At 38.2% G+C, this 24,165-nt stretch overlaps 1 protein-coding gene across 5 annotated transcripts in view; it reads right to left on the reverse strand.

Annotated features, from left to right (window-relative positions):
* The window catches only part of prpf40a (PRP40 pre-mRNA processing factor 40 homolog A), an 85,201-nt gene that overhangs the window by 10,311 nt on the left and 50,725 nt on the right, over positions 1 to 24,165 (reverse strand). For 4 of the 5 annotated variants that reach the window (XM_063052264.1, XM_063052262.1, XM_063052263.1 and 1 more), the window contains 12 exons: positions 23,017 to 23,181; positions 15,241 to 15,349; positions 14,981 to 15,143; positions 12,773 to 12,906; positions 12,231 to 12,345; positions 12,030 to 12,121; positions 11,348 to 11,464; positions 10,592 to 10,729; positions 10,358 to 10,453; positions 9,050 to 9,136; positions 2,185 to 2,281; positions 2,037 to 2,098 (listed from right to left, as the gene is read on the reverse strand). In XM_063052264.1, coding sequence (XP_062908334.1) covers positions 2,037 to 2,098; positions 2,185 to 2,281; positions 9,050 to 9,136; positions 10,358 to 10,453; positions 10,592 to 10,729; positions 11,348 to 11,464; positions 12,030 to 12,121; positions 12,231 to 12,345; positions 12,773 to 12,906; positions 14,981 to 15,143; positions 15,241 to 15,349; positions 23,017 to 23,181 — 1,375 coding nt within the window. The remainder of the gene's footprint in view (positions 1 to 2,036; positions 2,099 to 2,184; positions 2,282 to 9,049; positions 9,137 to 10,357; positions 10,454 to 10,591; positions 10,730 to 11,347; positions 11,465 to 12,029; positions 12,122 to 12,230; positions 12,346 to 12,772; positions 12,907 to 14,980; positions 15,144 to 15,240; positions 15,350 to 23,016; positions 23,182 to 24,165) is intronic. The other variant, XM_063052261.1, reaches the window with a different exon arrangement.

Consider the following 24,165-nt stretch of genomic DNA (forward strand, 5'->3'; position numbering starts at 1 on the left):
GAAAGCTCAGGCATAATGAAAGGTGTAATCACAATGGTGGGGTTATACTGTAGGTCACACAGTACTGACAGGACTAGAAAAATAGTTATGCAGGCAGGTCATGGACAACTACAAAAACAACAGAACAGTGAGTGATTTTAATTTTCCTGATATTGATTGAGATTCCCATCAATCATTGAGAGGTTACATACAGCACAGCTACAAGAAAGCAGCACCCATCCTCAAAGACCCCCAACATCCAGGCCATGCCCTCTTCTTGCTACTACCATCAGGCAGGAGGTATAGAAGCCTAAGGCTCCACACCACCAATTTCAGGAACAGGTATTACTCTACAACCATCAGGCTCCACAACTAATGAGGATAACTTCATTCACATATACTCTGCACTGATCCCATGAACTATAGATTCACTTTCAAGGACTCTTCTCTCCCCCCACCCCCGGCCACCCCCGTAAATGCCTGCAAGAAAATAAATCTCAAGGCAATATATGGTAACCTATAATGCTTTGATAATACATTTATTTTGAAAATAGTACCAAGGCTAAGACAGGGCAGAATTTGTCAGGTGCATCCTAGGGGTTTTCTTCAAACAATATGTAGACTGTCCAACTAGGATGAGGTCATATTGGGAAATGAACTGGCCAAGTGATCAAAGTTTAAGCAAGGAAGCATTTTCTGAAGAGTGAACATTAGTTTTCAGATCGCTACGGTTAAGGATAAGTCTGGTCTTTGGGTGAAAGTGTTAACTCGTAGGAAGGCTAATTACAACAGTATTAGGTAGTAGCTGGGGAGAGTAGATAGGTGTAAATCCACCCCAGCATATCTTTCTAACAGCCAACTGGCTGGAATTCAACACCAGAATGTTCCTGTCAGGATGAAAGACAGGGATGGCAAAATTTACAAACCTTGAATGATGAGAAATATTGTAAGTTTAATCAAAAAGAAGACAGATTTAGGAAGATGAAATCAGCAAAGGCTCGAGGAATATAAAGACAGCAGGAAGAACCTTGTACACAAAATTAGAAAGCTAAAAGGCACTATGAAATAAGATTAAGGAGAATTCTAAGGTATTTTAGTCGTACATTATGAACAAGCTAGTTAAGGAAAGGGAGAAGAAATATGTGTGCAGCCAAAGGAAGTGGGTGAGGTCCTTCATGAATGTTTCACAACTGTATTCACCGAGGAGGACATGGATGATGAGGAGATTAGAAGCTGTAGTTTGATATTCTAGAGCATGTTGATATTATGGAGGGGATGTTGTGTCACAAAAATCATTAAAATGGTTGTCCCCTGATGGAATATATCCCAGGATACTGAAGGAAACAAAGGAGGAGATTACTCCTGCCACCTCCTGCCCCATCACCTTAAACATACATCCTCTAATATTTGATATTTCAATGCTGGGAGAATGATTCTGACCATCCACCACCAACTACATACTCTATAGTACCATGTTTAGTTGGAATACTGCCAGAAATATTAGGAAAAATATTTTAAAGTATTAAGCAAATATGACCACAATCTGGAAACAAAGAAAGAAGGATATTCTACTAAAAACAACTTTATGGTGAAAACCCATGTTAAAAGCACAATCCGTGTATATCCATAACACATTATACACCAGCATTGATACATGTATGAGAAACAACAAAATGATGTATTAATTAAATGATGCCAAATCAAACTTTTGATGATCCTTTTCCATTTTTCTTTCAACACAAGGAAGCCATTTCAGCCCAGTGAATCTACACCGGCTCACAGAGGAATTCCATTCTCCAGTAACTTTCCTTGCAATCATATTTTCATCAATTTCCACCCAGATTGTAATATAATCAGAAAATCATCGTAAGGAGTTTTAGTATAATAATGAATTTGAGTAGAAAAAGAATGATAAAACTTAGAAAGGAACAAGGCGGGACCATTCTGAGTAGGTTCAGGGTGATATCAGGGTCAGCAATGTACTTGTATGCTTTGGGCTATGAAGATGCTATTCAATGTGCAGATTCTACAATGAAAACAAATGGCCTGAGACTTACAGACTTGCGTCTTCGCTTCTTGCCCTTTTTCTTGTGTTTTTTAGACTTTTTATAACTCCGCTCTGAAGGGAAAAGGAAATCCTTCATAAATCGACTTTAAGTAAAATTTTAAGTTTACACAAAAAGGAATCAACGAGGTTTAGGTTACCTGACTCATCACTCGAGGATCGGTCTGAAGGAGACTTTGAATGTGAGCGCTTTTTCTTCTTAGAGTGGTGATAATCATCATCTTCTGATTCTGAACCCTAAAGAATTAAATACACATTTTGAGCAATGAAGCTACAAAAACATCATATTAGAAGATCAGGGTATTTGACCAATAGTAGATTGTATTGAGCTCAAGGGATTATTTCTAAAGGTGGGAGTATGTTTTAGCAGCCACATGGCTTCCAACAGGGGATAGGTGGGATGGGTGGGGTGGTCATTGACCAAAAGGCATAGGAGCAGAATCAGGCCATTTAGCCCATCAAGACTGCTCTGCCGTTCCATCAGGACTAATTTATTATTTCTCTCAACCCCATTCTCCTGCCTTCTTGCTGTAACCTTTGATGCCCTGATCAACAAACACTAAACCTCCTCCTTAAATATAGCCAATGACTTGGCCTGCACAGCCTCATCTAACAATGAATTCCAAAGACGTACCACCATCTGGCTAAAGATATTTTTCCTCAACTGTTTTAAATGAATGGCCCTCTATTCTGAGGCTGTGCCCTCCAGACCTAGACCCTCCCACTATACGAAACATCCACTCCTCATCCACTCTATCCAGGCCTTTCGATATTCGATATGTTTCAATGAGATCCCCCTTCATTCCTCTAAACACATATGATAATCCTTTCATTCCTGGGATTATCCTCACTAACCTCCTTTGGACCCTCTCCAATGCCATCACATTTTTTCTTAGATAGGGGCTGCAAACTGCTCGCGATACTCCGTGCCATCTGACCAATGCCTTCGCATTATATACTTGCTTTTCTATTCTAGTCTTCTGAAAATGAATGCTAACATTCCATTTGCTTTCCTCACCACCAAATCAACCTGTGAGTCAACCTTTAGGGAATCCTGCATGAGAACTCAAGTTCCTTTGCACCTGATTCTTGAATTTTTTTCCACATTTAAAAAATACTCCACATCTTTATTCCTTCTACCAAAAATGCAAAATTATGCACTTCCCTACACTATAAGTCCACCTGCCACTTCATTGCTGCAACCATCCTGTGAGATAAAAGTAAATGATGTCTCTGGCCAGGACTCAAGAGTTGAAATTTAACACTGGTTCAGAAACATTTAGAAATATTCAAATATGCTGGTAAGATGGGGGCATGCTTGGATGCAACGGTCACTTCGGGTCCAATCAAAGGTGTATTTGTTTGTTCAGTATGTCTTATTTATGATTGCAAGCCACTGTTGGATACCAAGAACACCAAGTATTGCAGGACTATCTCATCAGCAAGTTGCTCGGTAGCGATACAGCTGGACTTATTGCGTACCCTTCTTGTTTTGTTGCCTAGATTTGTTGCTTACCGTTGTTGTGTTGATATGGTGAGCGGTGCAAGTGACTGTCTTGGACTTGTTATTGGGATTGCAAGACCCTGTTGGACATTGGTAATATAAAAATACTCCAAAGCCAGTTCATTGGTTTACTCGCGAGCCCGATGGCAGAGGAGCTACATTGCCTCAGCTATGGTGAGGTCTAGGCACAAACTTGGGCTCAACTGTTGCAGTCACCCAGGAGAGAGGAGGTGTGGGAGAGCCTCTGTGTGGTGCACTGGAATCCTTGCTAGGTTGGGGCCTAGCTACTCCCATTGGTGTTGTCCTCCAGTGTTCACTTGGTCCCGCCATCCAATGTTCGTTCAGTAGCTGGACCAGGACTACAGTCATGTCACTTGGGCCCATTGGACTTGAAGTCCAGTGCCGGTGCCACTGCACTACCGCCCAACACTATGTGCTACGCTTTGTTGGTAATCTGTGTTGCACCTTCACCCCAGAGGAAAACGGTTTTGTTCAGCTGTATTGGTTGAATGATAACTGAACTTCGGCTTGAAAATAAATATGAATCAAAAGTCAAACAAACCACTGAAATTTGGTACTTTGACAAGTCCCCATGCATTGTTGTCTGTTTACGTCTAGAACAAGGGACCACAGTCTCACAAGGAGTCAGTTATCTGTGAAAATTATGAGAAGAAATATATTCACTGACAATGTAGTGAATGCATTCACCATCTGAGTGCTGTGGAGATTTGGATCCCGAGTACACATCAGACAGTGATGCATCCATTTTGAGACATGAAGAGAATTAATTATGGGATTAATGCAGGTAAGTGTTAACATGATAAAAGAACAGTTGTGTTTTATTAAATATCAGAGCAGGTGCAAGGGGCCAAGTGACCTCTCCTGTTTATTGTTCTTGTGTATAATCATGAGTCTCCTTGACAAGAGATATAGTTGCATTACGGATGGTTCAGAGATCCAACAGGATAATTAAAAGGGGTTATCTTACAAAGAATGATTGAGCATATTAAACATTTAATCAATGGAGTTTAAATAATGAGGTATGGTCTTATAGAGGCACAAGATTCTGAGTGACCTTCCCAAGGTCATTGCTGGTGGTGGGGGGGGGGGGAGGGCATGTGGGGGAAAGAGAGATTGGGAATCTCAAACTAAATGGCACAGGTTCCAGAATAAGGGTTATCCATTTGAGATGGAGATGAAATGAAACTACTTCTGCAAAAGGGTTGGGAATCTTTTGGAATTTTCTACGCCAGAAAGCTGTGAATGCTGAATCATTAAATATTTTCAAGAACATGAAAGAACTATATAGGGTATAGGTTTCTGGGGAACAGCCATAAAAGTGACGCTGAGCCAAGATCATCCATGCTCTTATTAGGTATCGAAGTAGGTGCAAAAAGCCATAAATATACTAAATATACTAATATTGGCCTATGAAGATGAAATCATCTTCATAGAGCACAGGGCAGGTGTATGGGGTTGAATGGGATCTGGGACCAGCCATTATGAAATGGCGGAGTGGACACAATGGGCTGAATGGCCTAATTCTGCTTCCATGTCTTAAGGAAATGCTTTGAAGTTATTAACTAACATACAAGCTGCTAAGAACTCTCAAAGAGACTTTAAGCATATTGTATTGAAGAATATTTCTATGGAGGCACTCAACTGCTAACTTCCTTCATCAGGTTCAGTCTAACCATTTTTTCCATTATTAATCTGCACATTTCTGTATTTCCTCAGAATGGTCCTAGAATGCAGCTATCACTGAACGCATCTGCAGACTAGAAGAAACAAAAGGCCTATTCCAAAACTAGATGTATAAAATAAATTTATTATCAAAGTACATATGTCACATTTACAAACCTGAGATTCATTTTCTTGTGGGCAATCACAGTAAATACAAGAAACACAATAGTATCAATGAAAGACTGCACCCAACAGGAGAAACAAAAAGGGAAGAATAAAAAACAATAGTAATAAATGAATAAGCTATAAATATCAAGAACATGAAATGAAAAGTCCTTGAAAAGTCCATAGATTGTGGGAGTAGTTCAGAGATGGGATGAGTAAAGTTATCCCTTCTGGTTCAAGAGCCCGATGGTTGAAAGGTAATAACTGTTCAAGAACTGGGTGGTGCGGGTACTAAAGCTCCTGTATTTCCTTCTGACGGCAGCACTGAGAAGACAGCATGGCCTGGACGCTGGGGGTACAGATCTGCTCAATGGGGGGAGGGCTTTGCCCAAGATGGACAGAGCCCTATCCACTTCCTTTTGCTGGCTTTTCTGTACAAGGGCATTGGTGTTTCCATAACAGCCCATTATCCAACCAGTCAATATACACTCCACCACATCTATAGAAGTTTGTCAATTATATATGACATGTTAAATCTTTAGAAACTCCAAAGGAAGTAGTTTCATTGCTGTGCTTTCTTCATAATGGCACCTACAGTGGCATGCAAACGTTTGGGCACCCCAGTCAAAATTTCTTTTACTGTGAATAGCTAAGCGAGTAAAAGATGACTTGATTTCCAAAAGGCATAAAGTTAAAGATGACACATTTCTTTAATATTTTAAGCAAGATTACTTTTTATTTCTATCTTTTACAATTTCAAAATAACAAAAAGGAAAAGAGTCTGAAGCAAAAGTTCGGGCACCCTGCATGGTCACTACTTAGTAACATCCCCTTTCGCACGTATCACAGCTTGTAATTGCTTTCTGCAGCCAGTTAAGTGTCTTTCAATTCTTGTTTGGGGGATTTTCACCCATTCTTCCTTGCAAAAGGCTTCTAGTTCTGTGAGATTCTTGGGCCATCTTGCATGCACTTCTCTTTTGAGGTCTATCCACAGATTTTCGATGATGTTTAGGTCAGGGGACTGTGAGGGCCATGGCAAAACCTTCAGCTTGAGCCTCTTGAGATATTCCATTGTGGATTTTGAGGTGTGTTTTGGATCATTATCCTGTTGTAGAAGCCATCCTCTTTTCACCTTCAGCCTTTTTTTTTTACAGATGGTGTGATGTTTGCTTCTAGAATTTGCTGGTACTTAATTGAATTCATTCTTCCCTCTACCAGTGAAATGGTTCGCGTGCCACTGGGTGCAACACAAGCCCAAAGCATGATCGATCCACCCTTGTGCTTAACAGTTAGAGAGGTGTTCTTTTCATGAAATTCTGCACCCTTTTTTCTCCAAACATACCTTTGCTGATTGCGGCCTAAAAGTTCTATTTTAACTTCATCAGTCCATAGGACTTGTTTCCAAAATGCATCAGACTTGTTTAGATGTTCCTTTGCAAACTTCTGATGGCTCTTCCATGAAGGTCATATTTGTGCAGGTGTCGCTGCACAGTAGAACAGTGCATCACCACTCCAGTCTGCTAAATCTTCCTGAAGGTCTTCTGCAGTAAAACTGGGGTTTTGATTTGCCTTTCTAGCAATCCTACGAGCAGTTCTCTCGGAAAGTTTTCTTGGTCTTCCAGACCTCAACTTGACCTCCACCATTCCTGTTAACTGCCATTTCTTAATTACATTACAAACTGAGGAAACGGCTACCTGAAAATGCTTTGCTATCTTCTTATAGCCTTCTCCTGCTTTGTGGGCATCATTTATTTTAATTTTCAGTGTGCTAGGCAGCTGCTTAGAGGAGCCCATGGCTGGTGATTGTTGGGACAAGGTTTGAGGAGTCAGGGCATTTATAAAGCTTTGAAATTTGCATCACCTGGCCTTTCTTAACGATGACTGTGAACAAGCCATAACCCTAACGAGCTAATTAAGGTTTGAGACCTTGGTAGAAGTTATCTGAGAGCTCAAATCTCTTGGGGTGCCCAAACTTTTGCATGGTGCTCCTTTCCTTTTTTCCCCCACTCTAAAATTGTACAAAAAAAAACATTAATCTTGCTTAAAATGTTGAAAAGTATGTTCCATCTTTAACTTTGTCTTTTGGAGATCAGTTCATTTTCTATTCATTTAACTATTCACAGTAACAGAAATTTTGACCAGGGGTGCCCAAACTTTTGCATGCCACTATATGTGCTGGGCCCAGTACAGATCCTCTGAAATGTTGACACTAAGGAATTTAAAGCTGCTGACCCTCTCTACCTCTGATCCTTCAATGAGGACTCGCTCATGGACATCTGGTTTCCTCCTCCCGAAGTCAATAATCAACTCCTTAGTCTTGCTAACATTGAGTGGGAGGTTGTTGCTGTTGAACCACTCAACCAGATTTTCAATCTCCTTCCTAAATGCTGATTTTTCACCACCAACGACAGCAGCCTTAAATATGGCATTGGAGTTGCACTAAGACTCACAATCATAATTATAACGCAACTGGAACAAGGAGCTATCCATACAGACGTTGTGCACCTGTGCTGAGTGAGATTGTGGAGGAAATATTGTTGTTAATACAAACTGACTGGGGTCTGCAACTGAGGAAATCGAGGATCCAGTTGTACAAGGAGGTACTGAGGCTAAGGTCCTGAAGCTTATTTATTAGTTTTGAGGGGATGATAGAATTGAATGCTGAGCCGTAGTCAAGGAAGAGCATCTTGATGTATGCACCTTCGCTGTCAGATGTTCCAGGATTGAGTGAAAAGCCAATGAAATGATATCTGCTATTGACCTGTTGTGACAATAGGCAAATTGGAGTGGATCCAAGTTGCCTCTCAGGCAAGAGTTTACATGCTTCAACACCAACCTCTCAAAACACTTCCTCACCGTGAACACAAATGCTACTGGATGATAGTCATTAAGGTTGATCATCACATTCTTCTTAGGCACTGGTATAATTGAAGCAGATGGATACCTCTGCCAGACTGCTGAAGAGGGAGGTTTAAGATATTGGTGAACATTCCAGATAGTTGATCAGCATGAGTCTTCGGTACTCAGCCAGATGCTCCGTTGAGGCTGGATGCATTCTATGAGCTCCAGGTCTTGGTTCTGTCCATGATTTTTTACTATGAGATTAATTAACCATACCTCACTACACATGATCAGATCAGGAACAGCTCATTCTGTGATTGGTTCCATAATGCATTGATCAAAGGAATAAAGAACCTATCAAGGTAAACCTTGCCATTTGATTTGTTGAAACTATATGAAGCTTCTGATGAAAATTTACTGAACCAGTAAACTAAAAGATCAACCAAAGCCAAAAAACAACATTAATTTTACCTATCCAATTTATTTATATCAGCAAATGCAATAATTGATTCCTTAGCAACCCTACATGCATGTTTTGCCAGTCTATAAGCTAATCAAGAAATTAAACACAGGTGTTACCAGCCCCAAGTGTATTTAAATGAAGTGACAAGCATTCCAATGTTACTGTTGCAATTAGTGCCACTGGCAGGTAGCTGGCAGCAGAAAACCAGTCTTATACAGATGACCAAAGACAACACTGAAATTTAGAGATGAGACTATAACAAGTCATTAAGTTTTGCATACAGCTCATGTGTTAAATGGTTCAGCATATCATAATAAATTGGTAAATATACTAAATTACAAGCACTTACTGAACGAGAGCGAGAATGCTTCCTGTGATGCTTTTTAGATTTCTTGGAATGTTTTTTGCTCTTTGAATGATGATGCTGGCATTCATGCTAATGTGTAAAAAATAAATGAAATACACATGACAAGAGATACCAACATGCAAAACAATAAACAATTTTTGACAAAGTAACTCAGAATACTGCTTCTCTCTCCATAGACACTGGCTGATTTGAATAAATTTAACATTTTCAGAAATTAAAGTATGTACATGCACTGAAAGATAACAGCAAGCAGAATGAAGTAAAATACAATAATTAATTTACAGATAACCAAAGCTGCAAAAGTGAAGAAATCATGACCTCAATTTAATTAATTGAGTTTAAAGCATGTTACTTAAAGCAGTGGTTCTCAATGTGGGCCATATAGCCCTCCAGGGCATCATGCTGGATTTCATAGGGGTTACAAGGCAAAAAAAAGAGACTGGTGGTCACCAGTTTACTGTTTTAATGAAATACTAGTAAAATATATAAATTTTAAAAATGAATACACTGCATATAATTTAATTAGAACCCTGAATAAAATGAATGGGTAAATATGCTAGGTAAATAGTTGCACTTAATATCGGAGAATTCAAAATAAATTTCCACAGCTCTGGTAGAAAGAAAGCAGCTGTTTTTAAATTGGATTTCCCACCTCTTATTTAGTTGAATATGGTTCTAGTCAAACTTTTCACTTGCTAGCCCAAAAGCTGGTAACCATCTTGATGTTGTGAAAAGAGGTGATCTTCTATTATCTTTAACCAAATTGCAACCAAATATTCAAAAACTTGCCAGTTTGCATTAGTCATAAGGGTCTCACTAAATACCCACAGCAACAATATTAAGCCTGTTTTGTTACTGGTTGAAAGAATATATTACATATATTATAAAAAAAAAGTATCATATTCAGAGCTTTGAAATAGTTTTAGTTTTCATATACCCCTGCAACATTATATTTAACTTGTAACCTATAACCTGTCAAAACATAAATATTGACTGTCCATTAGAATTAGTACAGCTGACAAAAAATACTTTAGCAACTAATGGAGACTAAGGAGGATGGGGGTTAAAGAGGTAAATGAAAGTCACAAGTGGGCCATGAGCAGAAAAATGTTGAGAACCACTGATTTAAATTTAAAATGTGGTGCATATTTGTAGACAATTATTACATGGTATTTAGATACCTCTACATAGCTTGTCAAAAAAGTACCCTGATAATTAACAACAAGCATGTTATACTGCTGGAAAGATGAGAGCAAAACACGATACCATTGCAACTTTTCCCAGAATTACCTCGAGAATCTGTAGAAACTCCTTGAAAAGTCTTTTTCTTTCAGATTCTACTGTAATGTCTTCAAAAGCAGACTCATTTACAAATCTCTCTCGGACCTGGAATAAATAAATAAGCTTATGAGTTTCATTAGCTCAAACATTATTTATTGAAAACCTAAAAAGTATCCCACTTCAAGAGTAATTCTAAATTTGAAATTTGTAAATGTGCTCTACAAAGGCATCGACTATACAAACCTCATCCCAATTTGATTCTGGCTCAAGGGGTGGTGTTGCTTGTTTTAACATACTCTTGAAAGCAGTTTCTTTACGTTTTAATTTCCTAGCTTCTTCTTTTTCTCTTTCACGTTCTCTAGCTTCTGCTTTCTCTAATAACTAATAGAAATCACAAGTAATTATCTAGTTCCGGACAGATCATACAGAGCAATGTTACATCACTTAACATTGATAATAAAAGATTGCTTATAATCTCTAGGGAAAGGTGTACACAATTGAATAAGTTAATAAAGCAGAAATTAAGGGAACTATAACTACAATGACCATATGTCAAACAGTGGTTCCTCAATATTAAAAAGAACTTACTCCACCCACCTCACCACTGTACCATTTAGCTCTTAATTTTGACTTTCACTTTTAATTATTAACATTTCAGCTTTCCTGTCCAATCACTGGGAACTGTCAAAGTTCGAACAAAAGGATGTACACTTCTGGATTACTTGGCCCACTCAGCGGGGACTTTGTAAGTGAGTAATACATTAGCAGTGCTGCAGGAAAGTGGTGAGCATAGGGCTGGAGAGTGAAGGAAAGCAAGGTGTGTGACCAACAGTGATTTGGATTTCTACAATGAAGGGAGGAGATATAAAAATTGAATTATAGTGGAGCGTGGAAAGAAGGAAAGCACAGCTTATTTCTCCCTGATTATTAGATACAAGAACTTTTGATTTAGTCACCTTCAACACACTTCATTGAAAAAAACTTCAGAAATTTACTTACACTGTTGAAAGTAAGTTTAATATTACCAGCATCAAGTGTGGCTGCTCTCTTGTCTGAACTAATGACTGTACCAAATTCTTCAAAGGTAGTATTTATTTCTACAACAAATCCTTTATCCTGTGTAAGAAAATTGATACATAGTTTTCATTTACTTTCAGAGTATTTGACATAATTATTCAAGGAAAATTTAACAAAGTTAACCTAATAACAATAAAAGAATCTTAAGGTTTAATACTGTGCTGTTGTGGTTATCATATAGTAGTAGTAGTGCTTGTGTTTGCCGCAATAGAAAAGGGATTTGAAAAAAATCACTCTATGTATCTTTATTTAATGGAAAATTAATAATTGGTTTACAGATTCCAGGAATCACCTGTATTGAGCAATCTCAACTATCAATTTTACCACCTCATGGTGTATGTACACAGTAAATTAGAAAAAAAATTTACTGTGTACATACACCATCAGTAGATGTATGTACACAGTGAATTAAAAAAAAAATTCAATAGTTACAATGCACCTCTATAATGAGCGTTATAAAGTTGGAGCTCTTTTATAATATGGAAACCACGAAAATCAAAAGCAGATTTCAATAAACTACACAATTTACCATTTTGTAAGTTATAAATCTGCTTCTGTACAATGAAATCTGTCATCCATGTTATATACAACATTGTGCAATCACCTTTAAAATATCTTTTATTATCTTCTTCTCATCATGGAAGCGGGCTTTTAGATCTTCCACATAAAATTTGAAGAGATCAAGTGGAGTAGATCCTAAATGTAGTAAGAGCAAATATTACATATATTTGAGAATAATAAACTGTATTGTTCATTAGGTACACGTACTGAATGAGGGATTTTAAATAAATCAAATTCATCTTACCAGGTTGGCCTAACATTTTGGAGAATCGAATATCTGCACTAATAGCAGGATACAATTCCATCCACGTGGACATTGAGTGTAAATGTCCACTTTCATGTAACTCATCTAAGAATGTCTGCAAAATGAAGCAGAATATTTTGTCCATATTTTCAAGAAATTATATACTATATTAATTGATACATAACTTGTGATCACTGGTACTTGAACACTATATCATGCTGTAACACATTTTAAGGAATAACTACAGGTTGAGCAGTTACTTTGTTATATACTACAACATGCAGTGTGGGCTTCATCTTATTAGTGGAAGATGAAAAGCTGGATCTTGAAGAGTGAGATAATTATGAATTGTTAGTCATATATCTAATATAATAAATTTTAAGTACCAATTATAAATTAGAATGCTTATAACTTCAGAAAGGTTCTTAAAAGACATTAGAAAAAGAATACAACCATTCTAAAAGTAGCTGCTTTTCTTTCAAGTCTACCACTGAATTTTTTGATTAAGATGGATATTATCTATAAATTTGTTGATTACTTACCTGAAATGCTTCCCTATTTTTACGCTGCCTTCTCCTTTCTCTAAGCAAACCTCGCTGTTTCTCCTCCTCTTCTTCTTTCTCTAATGCTCGTATATGCTCTTCAAAACATACAAGTGCGTCTTCTTTATCCATATCTACAAAGTAAAGTTTAGGTGCCAAAGGTAAAAGTCAGTGTTTTATGTGAGAGATTAATTTAAAAGAAATTAATTTAAAATTATTTAGACAATGTTCTCAAGTACTGATTTCTATGATTATTTTATCTGAATGTTTTGAAGATCATTTGAAAAATTAAAATGTAATCTTAATTATATGATTAAAAGCACTGATTTACTCAGGGAAAAAGTAGAAATTACAAATAAAATCTAGCAGTTAATTATGCAATACCATTTTAAAGCCAGTCTATACAGAAAATAAATCGCAAAAAAATTACTTGAGAAATGCTAGATCTTTTATCCTTAGAAATAGATCGACTTGCTTTTTTCTAAGCTACACTAACAGATTTAATTGCTGTGCAGAAATCTGTCATTGCGACAGGTGGATAAATATGCATTTTTGTTAACAACAGCAATGATCTTTCATTGAGTAACTGTGTAAGGAGTTACGTGTACAATCTGCATTGACACAAAATCAATTACAAACTGGGTATTTGTATGTGAGATGTGTGTCCTTGGTAAGGTAAATCAATTAAAAAATTTCTCACTTTAGTGTTCCGTTTTGAAACAAGAATCATATAGGAACAAGAATAGGCCTCTCCCACCCTAACAAGCTGAATGTACAGTATTCCATTCCACTCCTGACATGTGCTTTCTAGGTGGTGGAAAATCACTGGGATGTCACAAACTGCTGAACACTTAACTTCAGACCAGTATGTACAGTATTTATCAGGTATCTTCTTGTCTATCATATTTTCTTCAGTTGGATCAGCTTCACTGGACCTTTCTCCAACACTAGCATCCTCAGGAAATTGATGCTGAGAAATTCAGCATTTGTTTGTTTGAATGTCAGTGACAAAAATAAAAGAACCAGGAGTAGAACGTCTGACCCTTCAAGCTTGCTCGCATTCATTGAGATTATGCCTGATCATTCACCTGAACAGTTCCTGCCTTATCCCCGTGTCTCAATTTCTTTTAACATCCTCAAGTCTACCAAACCAGTTTTGGATAAACTCTATGACTGAGTGCCCATTCAGAAATCGGATCACATTGAGTTATTCCTGAATCGCTGAGTGTGCGTCTTCATATTTCTCTACCTCCTGGATAAAGAATTTAAAGATTCATTACCACTGAGTGAAAAATATCTCATCTCAGTTCTCATTCAAAAAAAAAACTTAAAGTAAATTTTTTTTCACCGAAGCATGTGTGTATGTGTTTCTCTATATAAACGCCGGCATTCATTTTCTTCCAAGCAGTCATAGAATAAAGAAATACAATATAATTAATGAAAAGTTGCACACAAAGGCTGACAAACCACCAATGTGCAAACGAAGACAAACTGTGCAAATACAAGTAAATAAATAATACTGAGAATATGGCTCGTAGTGTCCTAGAAAGTGTTGAATCAGTTTAAGAGTTGAGGACAGTGAAGTTATCCAAAGTTCAGAAGATTTAAAGTAAATTTATTATCAAAGTACATACGTCATTATATACAACCGAGATTTGTTTTCTTTCGGGCATACACAGTAAGCCCAAGAAACACAATAAAATCAATGAAAGACCACACCCAACAGGACGGTCAAACAACCCAAGTGCAAAAGACAATAAACAGACAAGAGAGAAAAAAAATTCATGCTAGTTCAAGGAGCTTTATGTTTGAAGGATAGCTGTTCCTGAACTTGATGGTGCGGGACCTAAGGCTCCTGTACCTCCTTCCTGAAGGTAGCAGTGAGAAGAGAGCATGGCCTGGATGGTAGGGGTCCTTGATGCTGGATGCTGATTTTATGTGGCAATGCTCCTTGTAGATATGCTCAATGGTGGGAAGGATTTTTCCTGTGATGGAACAGGCTGTATCCACCACTTGTAGCAGTCTTTCATTGATTCCATTGTGTTTCTTATATTTACTGTGTTTACCCACAAGAAAATGAATCTCAGGATTGAATGTGGTGACGTATACTTTGATAATAAATTTACTTTGACCTTTGATGTTAGTATCAGATCAATCCAATTCCAACCAAGGTTGCTAAGCTCTTTAATTTTTGTAATTTATTCTGACCGTTTAACGTACTTTGTAGTTCTTCATCCTCTGCAAAAGTTGGATTATCCATCAGATATTGCTGTGCCTCTGACCATGTAGTGCAGTATGTTACATTTGCCATGTTGTCAAGGATATTCTTTAGTGCCTGGGTGTTTCTTTTCCTCAGTTGCCTTGCTTGTTCCTGAAATCATTAAGAAATTCATATCAAAGAATGCTGAAGCACACAATATACAAATGTAAAATTACCTTTACATACTTAATTTCATAACTACTCAAACCTTTTCTTTTTTGGCCAGGAAAAACAAAACATCTTCATAGATCTCCTGTCGATCCCGCTCAGGAACTGCAGTCCATACTTCAGTTTCTCCAAACATTTGTTCAGCTTTCCTGAAACAAAAGAAAACCATTTTTTCCCCGATGTGTAATTTTCACTCAAAAGTCAAAATATATTCAAAGTTAAGTTGTTTTCAGCATTCATACCTACACACTAAAATGCAGAAGTTGAAGATGAGGTGAAAGTGAGACACCACTGCTCCCCTCCGAATCCAGCGGTTAAACATTTGAACGGAGTCACAAACTTACCAGTCTTGATTACAAGTGCAAATTCAAGTGATTTATTTGTACCTCACTTTAAGTTGTTAATGAGTAACAAAGCTTAAGTAAACTAATACATTTTAATAGTTTTATTTAAATCTACTTGAACTGTTTTTAATTACCAGAGACATTTAAAAGACTATTAAGAAAACCTTGCAAATGCTAGGCTCCCAAAGACCATCAAAGTATTCTTGGAGGATGACTTCAGGATCAGTCAGCTAAGAGCAAGTCTTAATCAACAAACCCCTGGCTCACAAGGATTATTTACATGAGGAATAATTTATATTAAGAAGATTTCAGAATTTTGATTAAAAAGTTTAACATTGAAAGTTTAGAGAAAAACATAAATCATTAAAACTACAGATGCTGGAAATCTGAGATAAAAAGATCAGTGGAAATAAAAATCAGTTCAGCTGCCATTGTGGAAAGAAAACCCAAGAGTTTACATTTCAAAACCCTAATGTAGCATCCAACCTCCAACTCATCTTCTACTTCTGCCTTTTAATACTTGGGTATGGAAGTTGTGCATGTAATAGCCTACAGTACAGACCTCACTGATAAGTAATATAGCCCACAAAATAGACTTCTATGAAGAATTGTCAGCTACCATTAACGATGTTTCAGGCTCAATGTCTATCTCCATTTATATTATCCATTGCACATATACAAGTTTACTTTCCTCAGAGACAATTGTGAACTAAATAGGAATTTGCACCATTGTTAATTTCTGGCCAACATTACCGATCACTATTCCAGAGTTATTCAAAGAATTGCAATGTCAATACCATCTCTTTCCACAGACGTGGCCTGACTTGCTGAATGTTTTGGAATTTTCTCTTTTTATAATGAAGAATGTAAAATTATATAGATCTGTGGAAAAAGTATGGTACAGATCAAATCATTCTAACAATAACAAAGCCCATGAACCAGATATTTTTTAAAAACTGGGCAAAATAAATATAAATTAGCATTTAGAGTAAAAGCAAAATAATATTATATTTTGAATGCTTTTTCACTTCAGACACATAAAAAAAATCTGCTTTACAAGAGTGGCATGGAATACCTCACAACTCCTTTTGGATCTTTTCAACTAAAGTAAAATTTTCATTTATTTATTACACTATTTTTTTCCACTAGCTTTACATGGGTGCAACAGCAGAACAAATCATCTTATTTCTCTCCAGTAAGAATTAATCACCTATTATCAAGTTATGAAAGAAAAATAATATTTCTGATCAATATTAATGTCCTGAAGTTGCCTCCAACTTTTATTTTTCATTCATTCACCCTTCTGCATTTATTGCCCATTTCTAATTGTCCTTGATGTGGTAGTGGGGAGCACTTTGGGTGGTCTGCCGGACCAACCAGCAGACCAGCATTTAAGAATCAACCACACTGGTCGGTTGGGGTTGTGGCCTAGAGTCACATACAGGCCAAACAAAGTCAGCATGCCAGGTAGGCTTTTCAAAACAATTTGATTGTAATTATCATAAAAACTATCAGACAAGTTGTTCTTCTAAATTCCAGATTTAGGTATTGTAAATTCCATAACTGCACCAGTGAGATTTAAACTCAAAATGGTTAATCCTGGTCTCTAGATGATCATTCTGGTAACTCCTTCTTCTTTCTACGACCATTGGAGAGGAAGTACAGAAGGCTTAAGTCACACCACCAGATTCAGTAAGTTGTCTACCTATAACCATTAGGCTCCTGAACCAAAATGGATAACTCTCTAAACTGATTCTGCGATCTACAGCAGGGGTCCCCAACCTTTTTTGCACCGCGGACTGGTTTAAAATTGATAACATTCTTGCGGACCGGCCAACTGGGGGGGGGGTTAATCACGACTGGAATATAGGTGGTAAGTCAACTATAAGTCACTTATCAGTGGCTAATACACTCAATTTTGTTTCTAAAAGGGTTTATCTAACGAATTTAATATTAAATACTAACAGAATTTAATACTAACAATAGTAGTGAGGTCGGAGATGGTATTAAACAGGAAATTAGAAATGTGTGCAATAAAGGAACAGAGGAAGAGGATTTCTTGGAATGTATGCGGGATGGTTTTTTGAACCAACATGTCGAGGAACCGACTAGAGAGCAGGCTATTCTGGACTGGGTTTTGAGCAATGAGGAAGGGTTAATTAGCGATCTTGTCGTGAGAGGCCCCTTGGGTAAGAGTGACCATAATATGGTGGAATTCTTCATTAACATGGAGAGTGACGTAGTTAATTCAGAAACAAAGGTTCTGAACTTAAAGAGGGGTAACTTTGAAGGTATGAGACGTGAATTAGCTAAGATAGACTGGCAAATGACACTTCAAGGATTGACGGTGGATATGCAATGGCAGGCATTTAAAGGTTGCATGGATGAACTACAACAATTGTTCATCCCAGTTTGGCAAAAGAATAAATCAAGGAAGGTAGTGCACCCGTGGCTGACAAGAGAAATTAGGGATAGTATCAATTCCAAAGAAGTAGCATACAAATTAGCCAGAGAAAGTGGCTCACCTGAGGACTGGGAGAAATTCAGAGTTCAGCAGAGGAGGACAAAGGGCTTAATTAGGAAGGGGAAAAAAGATTATGAGAGAAAACTGGCAGAGAACATAAAAACAGACTGTAAAAGCTTTTATAGATATGTAAAAAGGAAAAGACTGATAAAGACAAATGTAGGTCCCCTGCAAACAGAAACAGGTGAATTGATTATGGGGAGCAAGGACATGGCAGACCAATTGAATAATTACTTTGGTTCTGTCTTCACTAAGGAGGACATAAATAATCTTCCAGAAATAGTAAGGGACAGAGGGTCCAGTGAGATGGAGGAACTGAGCGAAATACATGTTAGTAGGGAAGTGGTGTTAGGTAAATTGAAGGGATTGAAGGCAGATAAATCCCCAGGGCCAGATGGTCTGCATCCCAGAGTGCTTAAGGAAGTGGCCCAAGAAATAGTGAATGCATTAGTGATAATTTTTCAAAACTCGTTAGATTCTGGACTAGTTCCTGAGGATTGGAGGGTGGCTAATGTAACCCCACTTTTTAAAAAAGGAGGGAGAGAGAAACCGGGGAATTATAGGCCGGTTAGCCTAACGTCGGTGGTGGGGAAACTGCTGGAGTCAGTTATCAAGGATGTGATAACAGCACATTTGGAAAGCGGTGAAATGATCGGACAAAGTCAGCATGGATTTGTGAAAGGAAAATCATGTCTGACGAATCTCATAGAATTTTTTGAGGATGTAACTAGTAGAGTGGATAGGGGAGAACCAGTGGATGTGGTATATTTGGATTTTCAAAAGGCTTTTGACAAGGTCCCACACAGGAGATTAGTGTGCAAACTTAAAGCACACGGTATTGGGGGTAAGGTATTGGTGTGGGTGGAGAATTGGTTAGCAGACAGGAAGCAAAGAGTGGGAATAAACGGGACCTTTTCAGAATGGCAGGCGGTGACTAGTGGGGTACCGCAAGGCTCAGTGCTGGGACCCCAGTTGTTTACAATATATATTAATGACTTGGATGAGGGAATTAAATGCAGCATCTCCAAGTTTGCAGATGACACAAAGCTGGGTGGCAGTGTTAGCAGTGAGGAGGATGCTAAGAGGATGCAGGGTGACTTGGATAGGTTGGGTGAGTGGGCAAACTCTCATGGCAGATGCAATTTAATGTGGATAAATGTGAAGTTATCCACTTTGGTGGCAAAAATAGGAAAACAGATTATAATCTGAATGGTGGCCGATTAGGAAAAGGGGAGGTGCAACGAGACCTGGGTGTCATTATACACCAGTCATTGAAAGTGGGCATGCAGGTACAGCAGGTGGTGAAAAAGGCGAACGGTATGCTGGCATTTATAGCGAGAGAATTCGAGTACAGGAGCAGGGAGGTACTACTGCAGTTGTACAAGGCCTTGGTGAGACCACACCTGGAGTATTGTGTGCAGTTTTGGTCCCCTAATCTGAGGAAAGACATCTTTGCCATAGAGGGAGTACAAAGAAGGTTCACCAGATTGATTCCTGGGATGGCAGGTCTTTCATATGAAGAAAGACTGGATGAACTGGGCTTGTACTCGTTGGAATTTAGAAGATTGAGGGGGGATCTGATTGAAACGTATAAGATCCTAAAGGGATTGGACAGGCTAGATGCGGGAAGATTGTTCCCGATGTTGGGGAGGTCTAGAACGAGGGGTCACAGTTTGAGGATAGAGGGGAAGCCTTTTAGGACCGAGGTTAGGAAAAACTTCTTCACACAGAGAGTGGTGAATCTGTGGAATTCTCTGCCACAGCAAACTGTTGAGGCCAGTTCATTAGCTATGTTTAAAAGGAAGTTAGATATGGCCCTTGTGGCTACAGGGGTCAGGGGGTATGGAGGGAAGGCTGGGTTCTGAGTTGGATGATCAGCCATGATCATAATAAATGGCGGTGCAGGCTCGAAGGGCCGAATGGCCTACTCCTGCACCTATTTTCTATATTTCTATGTTTCTAAACACACAGTGCATATTTTCCTCGCATGAATATAGTGATAAGTCAATTCTAAGCCATAAAGGGTTTCCTTATGTCCAGTCTATTCCGCAATTTAGTTTTCGTTGCATTCATTGCAGAAAACTCTGCTTCGCAGAGATATGATGTTGGAAATGGAAGCAACGTTTTCAGTGCTTTCGTGGCTATCTCAGGATATTCAGCCTTGACTTTGATCCAGAATGCTGGCAGAGATGTTACGTCAAACATACTTTTCAGCCCACCGTCATTTGCAAGCTCGAGGAGTTGATCTTCTTCCCGCACTGACATGGATGATTCACCGGGGACATTCACAAATGGGTCACGGACCCATTCCTTTGCACGTCTTGGGTCATTTGCGGTTGGGATGTAACACTCGAATTCTGTCGACAGCGAAGATAGGTGTTCGCGCACCAGCTGTGAGCCTCAGTCTCTCCCAAATTCCCAGCTAATTTTGGGAACATGTCAAGTATGCCCTTGTCCACTCGCCGCCCCCACAGTTCCAGTTGGGCTGTGAAAGCAGACACTATATCTGCCAACTTGAAGACAGTTGTCATTCTCCCCTGAAGTGACAAATTGAGTTCATTGAGCAGGTTGAAGATGTCACACAGATAAGCGAGTTTTGCTATCCACTCCTCGTCACTGAAGTGGGCTGCCAACGGTGACTTTTTTCTTGAAGGAAATCTCTGTAGCCGCTCTCTTAACTCAAAAACCCTGGCCAGGGCTCTCCCCCTTGATAGATACCTGACTTCAGTGTGTAAGAGAAGGCATTTGTGCTCTGCATCCATTTCCTCGCAAAGCTGCTCAAACAGACGTGAGTTAAGGGCTTTTGGTTTGATGTGATTGATAATTTCAACAACGTCACTCAATACGCTGTTAAGATCAGGTGACATTTTTCGGCTAGCCAGCATTTCCCTGTGTGTGACACAGTGTGTAGACTGGCATTCAGGAGCAACCTCTTTGACTTAGGCAGTGAAACCAGACTCATTAAGCCGTTCCAACAACTGTGCTTCGATCCTCCCTGAAACTGTGGTAGCTGAGAGAGAAACCTGTGCCATCTTGTTAGCTGCAGCTTCTCCCAACAGTTCAGGGCACATGTCCTCGGCAGCAGGCAGAATCAATTCTTCACCAACAATGAAAGCTTCTTAGCCTTAGCAATACGGCCAGCCACTAAGTACGACGCTCTCAGAGCAGCAGCATCTGTGGAGGTGGTGGCTCTCAGCACTTGCTTCTGTCCCGCTTGCTCACGTTTTTTTTCCGCCCAAAAAACTCAACGGGTTTGTCTTTAAGTGCAGGGTGCTTGGACTCAAGGTTTCGAAGCAGTTTTGAGGGCTTCATTGCCTCATTAGACAGCTTGTCTCCACATATCACACGCGGGGCTTGGAGCGTGCAAGGCACCGGTCACCATAAAGCCATATTTTATGTAAAACTCATCGTATTTTCTGCTGAAAGAAGCTTTCTTTTTTTTTTGCAGTCTCAGCCTTAGCTGTCTCTGCATTATCATCATCGTTAGGCCTTTTATGTCCCCTACCACCTCTTCCAAAGAAACTCTCAAGCAGCGTTTGTTTTTCACTCATCAAGTAGTTGCAGATTAATGCCCGACTGATGACCTCGCATGCGTTCAAGTTCAACAGTGGGCGTGACAGAGATTGAGGAAAGGTCCAGTTGACTCATATCGTTTCCTCGCAGCCCGGTAGCACATGCTTTGCGGTCCGCTATCAGTCCACAGCCCAGTGGTTGGGGACCACTGATCTACAGACTCCCTTTCAAGGACACTCATGCTCTTGGAATTATTTTTATTTGAATAGTATTTATCAGTCTTTGTTTAGCTGTAGCTTTTCATAACATTCTACTGTATTTCTTTCTTTTGGTGTACGTGTCTGCAAGAAAATGAATCTCAAGGTAATATATGGCAACATGTACATACTTTGATACTAAAATTACATAGAACTTTGAACTTTACCACTGATCTATCACAAGACCCAACATATTTGCTACAATTAAGAGTGACACAAGTTCCAGAAGGGTCATAGTTCAAAAATAAGAGGCTTGCCCTTTTAAGGCAAACAAAGCTAATCCATTCTTCTCTTGAAAAATTGCAAGTTTCTGGAGCTCTTCTTCAGAGGAAAATGGAAACCAACTTCTCGAATATTTTTAATGGCAGAGTGAACGGATATGCAAGAGGTGAAAGAGTTCTGTGAGGTTGAGTTTACAAAACAAAAATTAGCCATGAACTGGTGAGGAACCGAGTGGCCCACTTCTACTCCTAATTGGTATGTTTGTTGGAAAGACTGCAAGCTGAAACATATGAACGGGTAAAAACAAAAAGCTACACATATACGCAATCCAAACATCAAACAAAGATACAACTGTGTGACAACTGCTCATTAACAAATCATCACATCAAATTAGCTCCAACATTTTTAAAAAATGTAGCCCAAGCTCAAAGATGTTAAAAATACCATTTTACCCAAAGAGCAGTGAACGAAACAACTTTTTTCAGCATTTTTGAAAGTAAAATTCACGGCATTTGCAATTTGATGCCAGAAAGTTATCAATTTTTCATTAAGAAATGATTCACACAACCATATATTACCTTACATCACTGAAGTCTCATTTTGTACAATGAAAGGAAGTAACTGCAGTTTCATTGTTTGTCTACTTGAAATCAGATCTTCTCGTTTCACAGGCAAATATAGAATGTAAAAAACCAATATAGGTGAACTAAAGTAGGGTAGCTTCCCCTTCTGAATGCGTGGATCAGGGAAATGATTTACTAATTACATGTAGGCAAAGAACTCATTTCACAAAAGCTGTTTGCTGATGGAAGTGTAACAAAAATTGTAACTGATTCTAGATAATGCACACATTACTGGGAAGAGTACAAACAAAACAGACCTGAGTTATAAATTCACAATTTTATGAATTGGGACATTTGATGAATCATTTGTGACCTTCGTAGAAATAACTGTACCTGTATCTGATAGTAGATGTCATTTTTTCATGGTTTTCAAGAAACCGTTGAAAATTTTCTTTTGCTTCCTTATAGCGAAGCCTGGCTTCTTCCTTCTCTTCTTTTTCAGTCTGTATTTTATACGCATTAAACGCTTGCTTCTTTTCACTCAGCTTCGGTAAAGCACTGCAAGATTCAAAAGACTTGTTACAATTGGTAAACGGCGAATTAATTAATAAAACAGTACACAAAAAATTGCAAAATAATTAAAATAGTAGATGTTAAATTTTGGTCATATTAATACAAAAATAAGTTCTCACCAAGATTCTAAAATGACTTTAGGCAAATCAAAAATTACTAAAGGAAATTAACTGAACAGTTAACCCAATAGGCAGATTTTAAAACAAACATGGAAATTTCTCAGTACTCTGGATTCAACATCAATTTTTAAAAAAATAAATGATTGACTCTTTTGGTAAACAATCAACAAGAATCAGCTACTGAATACATTTCCCTTTAACAAAAGTGCAATGTGTATTATTAAAACACTACAGCAACAGGATTTATTTTAATAATAATAAAAGTAAATAAATTATAATCCAAGATAAAACTCCTGCCTTGCTTATAGTTAACAATGTTTCCTTATCAGTGCCTGCATTAGAAGTGATGTTAGAGGGAGACAGAACCTCTTCGCTAGAGGTCAGCACAGTTCTTTAATTGAGAAAATTCCAAAATTTTTGTTATCAAACTGATGGTTTAGCCTAACCTGTTGGGATTTCCAGCATTTTCTGTTTTAGCTCAGATTTCCATCATCTGCAGCATTTTGCTTGAATAATTTGTAGGTTATTCTCAAGGTGATTGTAACTGTAAAATTTCAAGATAGAAAACTTCACCTTTTAGAATCTTCTGCTGCAACCCTATTTGACTCCAAGCCTTTTGAATTGTTTTTCTCTGCTGAATTGTTAAACTTGATAACCAAGTAAACTATATTTAAAATTTTAAGAAAATACTAGACCCTAAAGGGCATAGAACTAAAAAAGATTCAATTATCAAATAAATTCATCATATCCAATTTTCCTTCTTTAAATTGCAGGCCAACTGAGTCACATCTTAATTTAGGCTGATCACACAGTTCATAGCTGAACACCAAAGACTCTATCTTCTCAACAT

Source organism: Mobula hypostoma, chromosome 6 (genome assembly GCF_963921235.1).
Source record: "Mobula hypostoma chromosome 6, sMobHyp1.1, whole genome shotgun sequence".
NCBI classification, from domain to species: domain Eukaryota; kingdom Metazoa; phylum Chordata; class Chondrichthyes; order Myliobatiformes; family Myliobatidae; genus Mobula; species Mobula hypostoma.